General features: G+C 38.9%; 1 protein-coding gene across 1 annotated transcript in view; it reads right to left on the reverse strand.

Annotated features, from left to right (window-relative positions):
* SLC35F1 (solute carrier family 35 member F1) overlaps nt 1–14,296 on the reverse strand; it is a 230,400-nt gene that overhangs the window by 49,668 nt on the left and 166,436 nt on the right. Inside the window, exon 3 of the mRNA XM_054280219.1 lies at nt 618–745. Coding sequence (XP_054136194.1) covers nt 618–745 — 128 coding nt within the window. The remainder of the gene's footprint in view (nt 1–617; nt 746–14,296) is intronic.

Genomic DNA, 14,296 nt, shown 5'->3' on the forward strand with positions numbered 1-14,296 from the left:
GATCCCACACTGGAGTAGGGGGAAAATGTGAGTGATTTGACTGGTAATTAATTAAACTAACTTGCCCAAGCTGAGTCTGTCTTGCTTGTGATGGTAACTGGTGAGTGATCTGTCCCTGTCCTTATCATGACCCCCAAAACTTCCCTTATATTCCATCTCCCCTGGTTCAGCTGTGGAGGAGGGTTATAGAGTGGCACCTGGTGTCCAGATAGGGTCAGCCCACCCTAGACCTTTAGAAACACAGATCTAATTAAGGAACCCTAAAAGAAGTGCTTGTGTTTTCTCCAAGTACAATACAAAGTGAGAAAATATTGCAGCCAATCTGAAAATATTTCCTCAAAAGATTAACTTACGTAGATAATGACAAAAATGTGGTTATGAATGGTTTAGCAGAGAGAAATAAAATTAAAGTCAGAATGTTTTTGTACAGTTTGGAAAATATTGAATAATAAAAATAGTCCAATATAAAAAAATGTGTCTTACGAGTCAGCATTAAAAGGTACACAGAAGTCAGAGGCAGCAATTAGCTATTGTTCACTGAAGCCAATGGGTACTGCACCACTGACCCCTCTGGACCTATTATCTTACCTAAAAGAGGAAAAGCTTTGAGTCCTTACCTGTACGCTGGTAAGAGTTGTGTATTGATAAGCTTTGACTACCAGGTAATTGGCTTCTATATCTATTATCCCCAGGATCATGTACTTCCACCATCTCCTCTTCAAAATTGCCAGCAAGTTTTCTTCTCCTGTGGATGTAAACAAGAACAATTATGTAAGAGTGAGGTATACATGCCCCAAATACCTGCCTGTCCAGAAAAATTACCTGGATCTCTTGCATTTACACTAAGCAGTTGAAAGCCAGAATATACAAAGAGGTTGCCGCAAGGAAGTGAAAACTAACACACCTTATTTGTCTAGCAGATATTAGAAGAGCCAGCTTGGCAAAGTAATATATACACATATATGTGCACATATAAGTGCTAAAGAATAGAGCAGTTATACTTTTTATACTTTATAAACATAACATATAATTATATATAATAATATAATTATAAATATAATGCATTTATACTTTCCATATACACTGATAAAAGGTTGTATGCTGCACATATGATGCAACAGCTTTTTGCCAGAGTGAGAGATTAGCAGTATTTTTAAATATGATGGAATATTAGAGCAGGAGAGTAACAGGATCATATGGGCATAGGAGAGATCCTGCTCCAAGGATGATTATTCTCATCCTAGAGGTTCAAAGTATCAGACTTGTTTTGTGAAAGGCTGCATTGAGACATATTTTGGGTGGCAGTTGCCCTGCTCCCAGAATCTTTCTTCTAAAGCAGGCAGGTTTGCTGCCTTCCATGGGAACCCTGTCAATCACCCAGCATTTAATCCTCACCACTTGAAAAATGACACTACAATACAGCCTGCAGATCAAACCCACAACTCTCAAAAGGTCAAAGCATTCCTCATGGTAGACTAGGGATTATTGTTCTCCATTCAAAAGCAAACAGCTCATTAATTAGGGTGGGCAAACCTATGACTTATTTGCATTACAGTAAGTTCCACACATGATGAGACTTCTCTGTGAAAGGGGCAGACTGTGACTGAACACTGGAGGACTGGAGGTCTTTCAGAGTCTGTAGCCTAGAAAGGAATCTAACTGGGGTTTACTTGTCTTGCCAAAGTACTAAAAATGGTATTTGAACTGTCTTGGAACTTTCAAAGCAAGCTCCACTATTCTGAGATTTTTTCATATTGCTGTAGCTTTTCTAAGGGCCTGTGATCACCAAAATGGGTGATGAAAAACACAAAAGAAAAGGATCATTTTTGTCCATTGCCACCAAGCCTTGCTCAGGCCTCCCAATTCTCCTTCATAACTTTCCTTCATCACCAGTGTGTTCACTCTCCGGTTCAAATGGACCTGGTGATATATGGGCTGCTATAACCATGGCAGAAACAGCAGGCTCTCTATAGCACAGGCATCTCAGATCTTATAATACTCAAACACACTAAAACAGATAACTACTTCAAAAGTTAATTCAAAAATCATAGCTGCTAAAGCTTGGCCCTGATAGAGCGACTTGAATGGGTTCACCTGAATGAAGCATCTAAATAATTCCATGTTTGTTCATTAACAGATTAATCACACATACACTCATTCAGTGGGATATTATTAGGCAACAGCCTAATTATTTGTTACAGCAATAATGACATTGAGTGCAAAACTGTAAATGCTAGAAGTCTCCTTTCCCTCCTCCTTCCCCTCCTTCCTTGCCTCCCTCCTTTCTCCTCTTTCCCTCTCTTTCTTTCAGTAAGCAGCAGAAAAACAGCAGAAACAAGGTGGTGAGTAGAGTAATACTTAAGACAATTAATAATGAGTAAATACATTTAATCATACCACGCTTCCCCGTTACCCTTACTAAATCCTATCCTTCAGACATAGTTATGACTACATTTATGCACTTTTATGATGATTCGAGCATGTAGAATTATTTCCATTATTTAAAAAATATATTTAGGGAGAGGTTTTTAAAAGGAATTTGAGATTAGGTGTCCTAATTTATATTGAAATCAGTGTAAACCACACTAAGTCCTTTACAGGCATGGTAAGATAAATCCTTTACAGGTATTGAAACTGTATCCCAAATTTTTATGCTGCCCAGACAATGCCTTTAAAGCATCAACTGGAAAAGAGCAATGCAATGGAAAGATGTGGTTAAAGTTGCAGAGTGATTTTTCATTTTAACTGTAAAGATAAAGCCAAAAAAATCGAAGAGATCAAACTGCAGTCTCTATGCCAACTGTGGAAATCCCACCTGAATCCCTTTTTGTCACAACAGGACCTTGATGGCACCTACAAAAGCAGAGAGAAGCAGCAGTCCCCAGAGCTGCACTGGCAGTAGGTTGGCTGAGCCAGGACTATGGACACAACTTAAGATCTCTTGGTGCCTTTGGCTTGCCAGTGCTTTCTTCCATTTCCAGCCACAGATCACTGCATTGCTCAGATGTGGCCAACTAAGTCAGCTTTAACAATAAATGTATGGCTATGACTCCTGACTAATGGGCAAAGTGGGAGTTTCCAGTGATGGGAATTAACTCTTCTACAATTTAAACTGGCACGCACAGTTCTCTCTTTTTGCTTTCTTGATTTTTTTTCCTTTGCTCTTGATGAAAATAAGAAAAATACTTGATATATGGTAGCTTATCTTTGATTTAGATCTCTGAGATATTCCAAACAGCAAAAGAGCAGTTTCTGCTGAGAATGCTGGGCAGAGCAAAGAGCTCAGGAATCACTTCCAAAGGGGGAGGCAGGCAGTAGAAGATGATCATCTGCAGTGACTCAGTCCAGTGCTATGGGCAGATCAAGGCAGAGTCACGGGAGTCCTGGTTTTGACAGGTGGCTGAAATGGAGTCACCACACGCAAATGTCCCAGTTTAGCAGAAAACACCCAGTAAAAGGCAACAGTGGAAGATAACCTGGAGAAGGTGTGGGGCTGCCAGCAGCACCTCTGAACAGCAATCACAGATTGCAAACTCAGTGAATTCGGAAAACAAAGAGAATGGAAATGGGAGTCAAGGAGATAAGTGGGAAGCCTTGACTCATGAAAACTAAAAGGAGAAGCAGAGAGAATCAAGAGCTTTATTCTAAGACTCACATCCTGAATAGAAATAAACATCGCCTTTGCGTAAAAACAATGATGGGAACACAACCATCACACTTTATTCAAAACAAAGCAAAAAAGAGACAATCTGAGTTTTTTAAAATATATTTCCCTCAATGACAACTCAAAGCAAACTAATTATTCATGTCTTTTGAGTTGTAGGCATAGTAGACCAGAAGGAACAAATGTAGATGCCTACACCTGAACCAACTAGTAAAGAATTTTAAAGGGTTTTTTTTCAGCTTTTTTAAAAACATGATTTGATTAGAATGAGATACAGTAGGAAGAGAGATTATATCAGATCATGCCTTTTTGTTCTTACTGCAATACATCTGTGACTAGGGGTTTCAGCCAGCCACATAAACAAATATTAAAACATAAAGTGTGCAGGTTAGCTTAAGGGCAGCATTTCCCATGAGACAAAGCACATATTGATGCCAGTGAACATGCATTTATATAAGGGCACACAGTAATGCTGTCTCTAGATACTGCCTTCTTTTGAAGGAGGTTCTCCTTCAAAAAGCAACCCCCAGCTTCTTTCAGCACTTGAGCTTCTGAAAGTGTAAGTCTTCATATTCAGTCCAATTCAAATGTAATGTAGATTTAAAAGTAAGTTGCCTGTTAAGAATGTTTCAAGATTCAGAAGTCCAGCATAGTCTTATTGCAGAGAAATAAAAACCTTCTCTTCTTGCTCTTTCTAGAATGATAATTTAAGTTTTAATTTTTTTACTAATTTTGCAGTGAGACACACTTGACAGATATATATACAAATGAGGTCTTAGTGTTTGGAACAAAGCTACAGCTTTGCATCTGTTGGCTTGAATTAAATATCAACAAATAAGCTGCTTTGTAGAAAAGATGGTTTTATATCTTGTAATAAGGATTTATCCCTGGGGGGGTTACAAAATTAAAAATAAATTAGAGAGAAAATTGGAAGAGGCTTTAGCTGTGCAGTGTCTACCAAATATACAAATACACATGTACAAAACCCTTTTTACATTCATTCACACAGCCACAGAGGTACAATAAAAAAACCCAACAACCATTAAGACAGCAAATTCCCAATTATTTGTGTATGGGCTTGGGACACAGGTAGAATAACAGCACTGCTAGACCAGAAAATCAGCATATTGCTTCTCTTTCATCCACTGCAGTCTCTCTCTTTTACTTTAGATGACAACTTACTTTTTAGATCAAGATCATCAAAGGAGCTGTGCTCTTCTTCTTCCTTACAGAGTTTAGCAGAGAGATCTACATGTGTGCAAGAGACTTGCAAGGGGGAGGCTGCCAGGCACTCTGGTCCTCCCCTGCCTCTCACAAGAGTGCCAGAGTCAAGTGCTGAGTGGTAAAGAAGCAAAAGTCTCACAAAGGATGAAGATTATACCAGGATTTACTTATTACCCCACTGTTTGAAAAAGAATCTCAATTACAAATGAAAATTACAGGATAATTGTTTCTTTTGAATTTTTGCCCATTACAGGCAGTCTTGCAGACACAGAGCTTCCCCAGTACAAACATTATTTCTCTACAGACTTTGCAGACATCCAGCCCTAACCAGCACAGGGGGAAGGAGGCAGTCAAATGGGGTTACACTGTGTAGGGTAACACAGATTTTTTTTACAAAGCCAAAAGGCTCCCATGCCTAAACAATAAAATTTGCTAGTCTTCTGCTTGGACAGGTAGCTGTTTCAGGAGGTTGAAGGCCTGCTGTAGGAGACTTTAACCTCTGCAGCTTTAACCTCTAAGCTCAAAAGAACTGTTCCTTTTCTGGGTGAGTTTACATCCCCCTGACCCAAAAAGGTTTCCTATTTCCTCACATCCACTTGTATTACTGATGACTACTTTACAGGAATACTGATGCCTAAAGACAAAACACCAACATTGCTAAATTATTTACACAACAGAGAACATGCACTCTTACAGGAATACTTCACTAGTCTGGCTTCCCAAAGCACCTGAAAATACCCTGTTCTCCTCACAGATGATGCTTGCGGGCTGCACTGCTTTTGTCCTGCACCACATTTTCAGCAAGCCTTTGGGAGACTAGATGGCATCATTTCCCTTCGCCTCCTCAGAACATCTGATCTTACCCAACCTGTTCTTATTCACAGCTCCCTCCTGCTCCCTCTCTCACAGTGGGAAAGCTGCGTTGGTGTAACAGCGCTGAGCTGCTGCTGCAACTGGCTCTCACATGCTCCTGCTCCTTGCCCTGCGCCAGCTGGTGCTTGTGGGGCTGTGCACTGAGCCAGGGTAAAGACCTGCCTGAAACCAAAGATTTGGGATTTTCACATTAATTTTCAGACTGTGTCCTGAGCAGTTTGTGACCAAATCCATAGTATTCTTGTAGGAGGCGAGCACCAAGTAAACAGAACCAGTCAAGGGACAAGTTTCTCCTCTGACACAGGGCAGGCTTAGCTTATTAACATGACATAACACAGCATTCCCTTCACTAAATTAAAAGCTCATCTGAAGTGTTTTGACGTGTTATTTTCTTTTAGAGATTTTGCAGAACAGACTGTTTTGACTGTGGATGTAGATCATAATAGTTGAAGTCAGATCTAGGAATTTGAACATGCATTTTTATAAAAAACATGAAAGGATCAATTTTTGGTGCCTTGATTTTTATCCAGCCTAAGCTGTGTTGTTAGATCTTATAATCTTCTGATGTTTTATTTCATGAGATTACTGGTTGTTACTTTAAGGGGTAAATTACAATTTAAACTACACAGATAAAGTAGCTGACCATGCCTCAGTTTCTCTCCTCCTGCCCACCCACTAGACTACATATGGCTTTCCCTTTGGTGGCAGACACAATGCTTGGTGTCACTACCACAGGTTACTGCAAAGAACAGTCCATGTCCAGAACCATATCAGACCTGAAGAAAGCTTGGAACAGTACACTGTTTCAAAAAACAAAACAACAACCTGCTAAACTCCCAGCCTTTTAATGTGTCAAGATAAAAAAACTGTGCTATTTCTAATACACAAATTTTTTATTCATGATGTTTTATCCCCTACCTAAACTTAGGTAAGTGCTTTCCCTGAAATGGCAGAATGTGTCTTGCTCTGTAATGCAGAGGCACATGAGCACACTGAGAAGCAGGGGCCTTCCCCCAAACCTAAGAGTTGATTATATCTTTCTGAATGAAATCTTCAATATTGATATCTGATCTACAATACTCTCAGTCTTAAGTTACCTCTGAGCTAACACTGTAGTCTGCCAGCTTTTGGCTTACTTTCACACAGCACTACTTCAAAACAGGCTGCTGGACAGACAATAATAGTAGATCCCTTCCAACTTTAATACTACTTTTCTTTCCCTTTCCCTTTCCCTTTCCCCTACCCCTGCTCCTTCACACTCTCAGCTCTGAAGTCAGGCCCTCTTTCATTGCTCATCCTCTTTTATCTACTATGAAACTACTTACAGCAATACAAAGGTTTTCAGAAGGAAAAAAAAACCCCTCATTTTCAAACTTACTAGGGTGTAAGTCAAAAGATCAAATGAAGGAAATTGTATATATATATCTCTGTATATCATTTATAAATGTGTAATTTGCATTTATGATTTATCCTCCTGGATAAACTTGGGCATCTTAATCATATTCACAAGATTAATTAAAGTCAAATAATCATAAAAGAAATAATATTCATTGTTTAAGGCAGAGGAGTCAGTTAGAATGCATGACTTTTTTTCCCCCATCTTTCATAGACTCATTACACAATGTTGGTCCAGCCACCTACCCACTCTGTGACATTTTTCCCAGCAGACAGATATGAATAATGAATTACCTACTTGCTATTCGTGATTCCTACAAATTTTATTTCCCAAAGCATGAGATTTGACTGAGATAGTAAAAAAAAAAGACCCAATGCAAATTTTCATTACTATTAACCATTCAAGGATCAAGCAGACCCAAACGAAATTGAATATGTAGCCTTTCTTTAAAAGACAGTAAGATAAGAATAAGGAAGTCAAGGAGTGTGTATCTTCCTCCATTCTCCATCAGTAATGTCTGAACACACTGATCTAATTTAAATCTAATCTGACAGAGAGTGCAAAGATATTACTTCCTATAGATTTTATAGTTAACTGAGCAGAAGAAAGAAAAACAAACATTGCCACCACCACGTACAAGCTTGGAGGTACTCACACTACTTACTAGGCACCAAAGTTGAGACTCTGCATCTTCTTACACACCAGCTACAAATCCCTAAGAGATCAGGGAGTGCCTGTTCTGGGGATCACCAAATTGCTGCCTAGTAGCAGGCACTGGCATGAAACATGAGCAAGAGCTGTATCCAGGACATGGCACACATGAAGGAGAACCAAGTTGTTTTACAGGCTATGAAACCTAGAGATATCTACCAAAAAAAAAAAAACCCTCTCTGCTGATGAGTACCAAGAGGATTACTATTAATAAGGCTATTGGTGAACATTGAAAAAGGGATTGTTGTTTCTTGTGGTACATACACACTCCAACCCTGAAAATTCTTCTTAGTTTTGCAACAAATTAATTGACATTGAAAGGAGCATTTTCAAGTAGAATAGGATGGGAAGATGATGATAAAGAAGCAATGCTGGCAGAATTAAAACTTCACTCGGAGTCAGTAATTTTAACCAAAAATATGTAAAATCCTAATAGCCAGCAGTATTTGATGTCATTACCCAGGGCCAATGGGAGAACTGAAGAGTTCAGAATACATTATGGCTGCCTGGCTCTAGGCATATATGGCTTTAGAGATGCACCATGATCTCTAGAGGTATTCCAGAATTCTTCTGCATTAGATGTCTGCAAGCAGATAGTCTCCTCTTGCAGTATTTATTTGTGGTAAAGCATCTAGGAGAATTATCCCCCTTCTGGAACTTTCCTGACACCACTGTTGGCAAACTGGAATAAAGTTTGCTAAACTTCCAAATTACATATTAAATATTATCCCCTGGAGGAATATAGAAGCTTTGGGAACTTCTCATCACCATGAGTAAAACCCTCACTTTAGAACAACCACAGATTATTCAAGAAGTGCCACTAATTAGACACGAAGCAGAAAATGTAGGAGCTGCCACTAGTTAAAGCAATTGTGAGGCCAGTCCAGGTCTCCAAGGTGACCAGCAGCAGAGGCCCAGGAGAAGCATGCAAGGCACACCAATCCATTGTGGCTCCTTCATTGTTGGCCACAGCATGAGCACCTTGTTTTATGCGTGGCAGTAATTCCAAAAGGCTTATTCAAAATGAGTAAACCCAGTTAAGCAGAGAAAATGCAGGCATGAGCATAAAGAAACATGTCTAACACAATAGCTTCATACAACAGCGAGAGCCAGTGCATTTATTTGCCTATGCCATGATACTTCCAGGAGTCATACACACCAGAAATCTCAATATTCCATCTGTAATGATCAAAACTACTAAAAAATCCCATTGTTTATATCCCTGGCAGCATGACTAGTGAAGTACAATACCAAAAGCATAAAACATCACTGAACCATGCTAATTAATTGGCATAAAGCATCACATTGCCACCATGGCAAACTAGACATCTACAGGCAATTCTGCTGAAGAAACTTGCTATTCTTTATCACAAAATCCTGAATGAGCTCTCAGAATGACCATTAAGATTAGACATGAAGCCAGATATATTTTTAGATGACAGGTTGATTGGAGCAGGTGAAATTTTGTTGCATACCTGCTATTTACCTAAATCAACAGGGTCTTGATGTGACCCTTGAAGATTTAGCAATATTAGTATCAGATACATCAGAATTATACATCCATACATCTACATAAAGGAGAAAGAGATGTGCAAAGCAACAGGAACCATGGAGAGCAGCCCTCCATCCTGCACCTCTTGCCTGCTGAGCTGGCAGAACCAGACTAGAAAAACTTTACAATGGAGTTGGGACTGTAATGTTTCTCACAAGAAAAATACAAATTTTCCACAATTCAAACTCTATAAAATGACAACTTAGTAGATTTACGACGTTGAGAGGTAAGAGGTGCATAATCAGAGTATCATAATCAACTTTTGGGTTTTTTTTGCCATCTTTCACAAGCGTGGTGGTCATGACCAGCATGTAAGCGCAATCATATCCAGAAGGTGGTGAAATTTGCAATACTATTCAGGCATTGTTTTGCTCTAGCTAGAACATTTAATGTTAATTGAATGACCAGTGCACACCAGTTTACCTTCAGTAAATTGGTCAAAGTAGCTCTGTGTCAGGGATCAAAACTCATCTGGTCCTGGTCTTGCATAAAATAATGGCTGGAATACAAAGCAAAACCCAAATCTACTGACAAAAGAAGTGTTGTGTCCTTGCTTAGTGCAGTCTAGAAATATGAAAAATACAGAATCTAATCACTGTAGCTGAAACAATGAAGAGTTGAGAGTGAGACTGATAAAATGATGCACTAGCAAGCTGGAGGTCTGCATTCCTATAAAGTCTGACAAAAAGAGTACCTGCAGCGTGATGTGCAAACTCAGAGGTATTCCATCAGTGCTATTACAAACGAGCTATGCATCTGATAGTGCTGCTGGTGACTGGAGATTGTGCTCATGCTTAAGGTATCAAAACAGTAATTAACTGAAGATAACATGCATTGTCTTTCCGTGGAAGAAAGTGATAGCCAACCAAAAGTATGGTAGAGAAATTCAGGATCTCATAAAATATATACAATAAAGTTGTATAGTTTGGATCCAGGAATCATACACTAGGAGAGCTAATGCCACTATGCTGCTGCTTAATCAGGGAAAGACTAGAATTACATCTGGCACTTGTCATCCGACTGCAATAAGAGAAGCTCCACTAATTCGGATGAACTGAGTTGTGCATCTTGGAAAAGCCAAGCATGGTTTTAGGAAGAGCTTGTTCTAGGGGCAGAATCTGGAGCCAGCACATAAGCTGGTACTTCCCAGAATGGTGGTTTGGTGCCCATTGGGGTTCCAATCCCAGGAAAACTAGCAGGGAGGACAAAAAGAGATCAGTGTGGGAGGCAGCTACTGGAAGATGCAGCCAATACCCCCATTTTGGTTTCAGAATAAATTCAAGTAGATCACCATGGTATTAAGAACACTCTGAAATAATCAGCTCTTGGTGTCTATCATCCCTGGAAATCACAGTCACTTTCTGCATACTCTTCTGTAATGTGTGTTACTGAATCATGCAGTGCTCAGCAGGGTGCACTGAAAATTAAACATCTCCCACTCCTCCTCACCAAGAATTCAAGAGAATGTGCATCTGAAAACACTGCTGAGAAGCATAGAAACTTGACACAGCAGCTGTGAGGAGTGATTGCGCCTCTCTTGATTCCAGCTGATTGCCACGAAGCTCAAAAAATCTCCAGTAATAAAAAAGCAGTGATACAATGAAAAAACTTGTAAAAAACTGTTTCCTTTACCTGAATCCTGATTTATAAGCAAATTGCTGAATGTCTCATGTGTTTTACAGGTATTGACTCTGTAACCATTCCACATTAATGAGAAGTAACACTTAACTAGAAATATGTCCAATTCATTTACAGGAGAGGAGATATTAATGTGCTAGGAAGATATTCTGGCTGATAAGAGCAACATGAAATTCTATAATGTGAAACTGAGCTGCTAATAAAAGTAACAGAGTGCTGAGGGCTGGGAAGCACAGACAGATCATTAGATCAGTTGGTTAGAGCTTGGTGCCAATAATTCCAGGGTTCCGGCTTTGGTCCCTGTATGGACCATCCACTTAGGAGCTGGACTCAATACTCCTTCCAGATCAGAATATTCTGTGACTCTGTGTCTGACTTTTTATATTCTATATATGAGAGTGATGCATCCAATGCTGAGAAATGCATGAGCAAAATGATTCAAGAGAAGAAAACCATTCCAGATGTAGCGGTCACCTTAGCAATCCCATTTCTCAGAAAACCCATCAGCACAGGCAGAATGAAGGTATATCACACAAGATCAGGCAGCCAGAAAGGGTGAACAGGCTGTCTGACCCTCTCAGAGAAAAGATGTGTCAGTGTGGAAGACTCAAACTTCATCATAAAGGCCATGACAGGTAAGTATGAAATCTCGTTTGTCAGCAACAGTAAAACATCTTCTGTGAGAAAAGTAGAATAATAACATTTCAGGAAATGCAGTTAATAAAATAATTCCCATAAAACACCAGGGGGCATCTAGCATCAAGAAAAGCTTCCTGCAAAAACAATGGATGGATTTTTTTTTTTGTGGAAGAATAAAGCCGAGAGTTCTGTAACCCATCAAACAAGAGTGAAAGTGTCATTAAACATCCCATAACTATTCCCATTCTTTGATACTCAAATATGCATTCACTTTTTTTTTTTTTTAATCATGGCCCTTATTTTCTGCAGCCTTGTGCCCAGGGAGTGTAATATAGGTGAGGATGAGTTACACCTGCTTTGTTCAGTGTGCCAGTGGCTCCACAAAGTGCAAAACAGCAGGGCTGGGGCTTTCTGGGATGTGGCAGCAGCACTGGGTCTCCCCAGTTTACATCTTCTACACTGAAATGTATTTAATGTGAGCAGAGGTTTCAGGTGAAATTTGTGCAGGGCAGCCCAGGTGAATTAGATCATGTGGGTTTTTCACACATTCGTATGTTTCTAGTTGCAAACACCAGGCTGAACTCATATGAAATTCAGAAAAAGCAATTAATGTTTGAGGGCATAAAATTCAAGATGCCAGCCAGATGGCAAAGGAAGAGGGAGAGAACGAAGGTAGCATGTGGACATAACTGTGCTGCTTGGACATGTGCCTTCACCTGTTAAAACTATACATTCAGTACCTGCATAGGAATGGTTGCTTATCTACTATGCTAGAGCAAATAAAAGGCTAATGGACGTTGAAACATCCCCAAAAGATCTGGGAGCCACCAGAATTTATTGGCTGGTCATGAGATCTCTACTGATCTCCCAGCAAGTACTGTCGCCAACTATAACCACAAGTGCACCAGCAGGAGTTCAAAAAGCCTTTCTTTTTAGTTTATTTTCCTGCTCTCCATTTCTCTCTCTCTTCCTCTTAAGATTTTAATGGGAAACCACACTCATGGTGGTTTTCAAACCTTTCTATGGTCTGATGGAATGTATCAATTTATTATCCCGCTCTTTACTGTCTTCCATGCATGTGTAGTAACATTCACATATTCTCAATAATTTCGTCCTGTTAATATTCAGCTTTTGCCTAGAAGATCTTTGCTACTCCTAAGTGAGCTAGAAGACAACCCCAATGGCATGACTTAGGTTGTTTATGGGGTTAATAACAATTTGGTTTGGTTTTAGGCATATAGATTTAAATTTGTTTTCTAGATAGGGAAAAGTAACAAGCCATTTTTAGTTTAGAAAACAGAAACCATCAGTGCTCTCTTGTGTTGTGACAGCAAAAGACTACAGAGCTCTCCTGACAACCTCTCTATTTTTGGGTCTCTTCTTATGCCTTGCTCTATTTAATATTGCTGAAGAGGCATACATAACATCTGGTCATAAAGATAAAAAATTTCTCCTTTAGGAGGAAGAATGGGCTAATATAGGTCATCTGTATGATACATATGTCATCCTTACAATTGCATCCAAGACAGATAACATCCAGGAATAATAGCTTTAAATAAACAAAGAAACAAACAAAATCCTTCAATATGTAGGTCCAGGAAAGCATATGCTTTAGCATATGTGTAGTCAAGATATTGAACTACATAGGCTCATTTACTGCCAAATTCTGAGTTTCTTAAATGCATAAGATTCATAATAACTATTCAGGTCTGCCATGATCTGTCTTATGCATCTCCTCTAAAAAATTACTGCTTCAAAATAAATTACTGCATTTCTAACTGCTTTCTTGTTTACATAATTTTCAAATAGGAATCTTCCTGGGATTCAGATTTCTGCATCAATTTCACCAGTAAAAAAGCAATAAAATTTGCTTTGACAAAATGAACATATTTTTATGATAATTGATTACAATCGCCAGTGACAAGAATGTGTAAACATTTTTGCATTAGAATTCTGATTTACTTGTTTTACAAGTTTGAGGTTTCATTTTGATTTTTAGTAGATTTATTTTGTATGGTTTTATTTTATTTACATACTTTTTAATAATTTCAGAGAAGGTCAGGAGAAGCAAGGTGGACTCATGTCCACATGTGATGGACTCATGGTATGATATTTTTAACATAAAACCTGTCAAAAGAATAGTTGAAACACTTAGTATTTTTATCACATTATTTTAATAAAGCATATAATAAATAGAGATTCTTTGATTTCAAAAAGACTGTAAGATGTATCAAAATAAAATAAATGATATTGCAACTAATCACTAGTCAGAATATATACAGAATATATCCTGAGATGTGGCTTCATGTTCTCAGTTCTAGCTTCAAACCTTCTGCTTTCCAGCATGCAGTTCTCTGCCAGAGAAGAGGGCTAAGGCAGATGGATGGCTTCACCCAGGCAGGAAGGATATAATTCATGCACTATTCTTCATCATCTCATAGATATCATATCTATATTTACCTCTTGCAAGTACAGTGTTAAGTAGAGAATTTAGACTAAATATTGGAATGGAGTCTCTTTTAAGGAGAGTTCGATACCAACAGGCCTTTAATAGCTCTTGCACTCAGTATTTTGTGAGCTGGAAATACATGCAGATGCT

This window comes from Melozone crissalis, unplaced genomic scaffold (assembly GCF_028551555.1).
Source record: "Melozone crissalis strain CALT ecotype California unplaced genomic scaffold, PUWL_Pcris_2 ptg000027l_1, whole genome shotgun sequence".
In the NCBI taxonomy this organism is placed as follows: domain Eukaryota; kingdom Metazoa; phylum Chordata; class Aves; order Passeriformes; family Passerellidae; genus Melozone; species Melozone crissalis.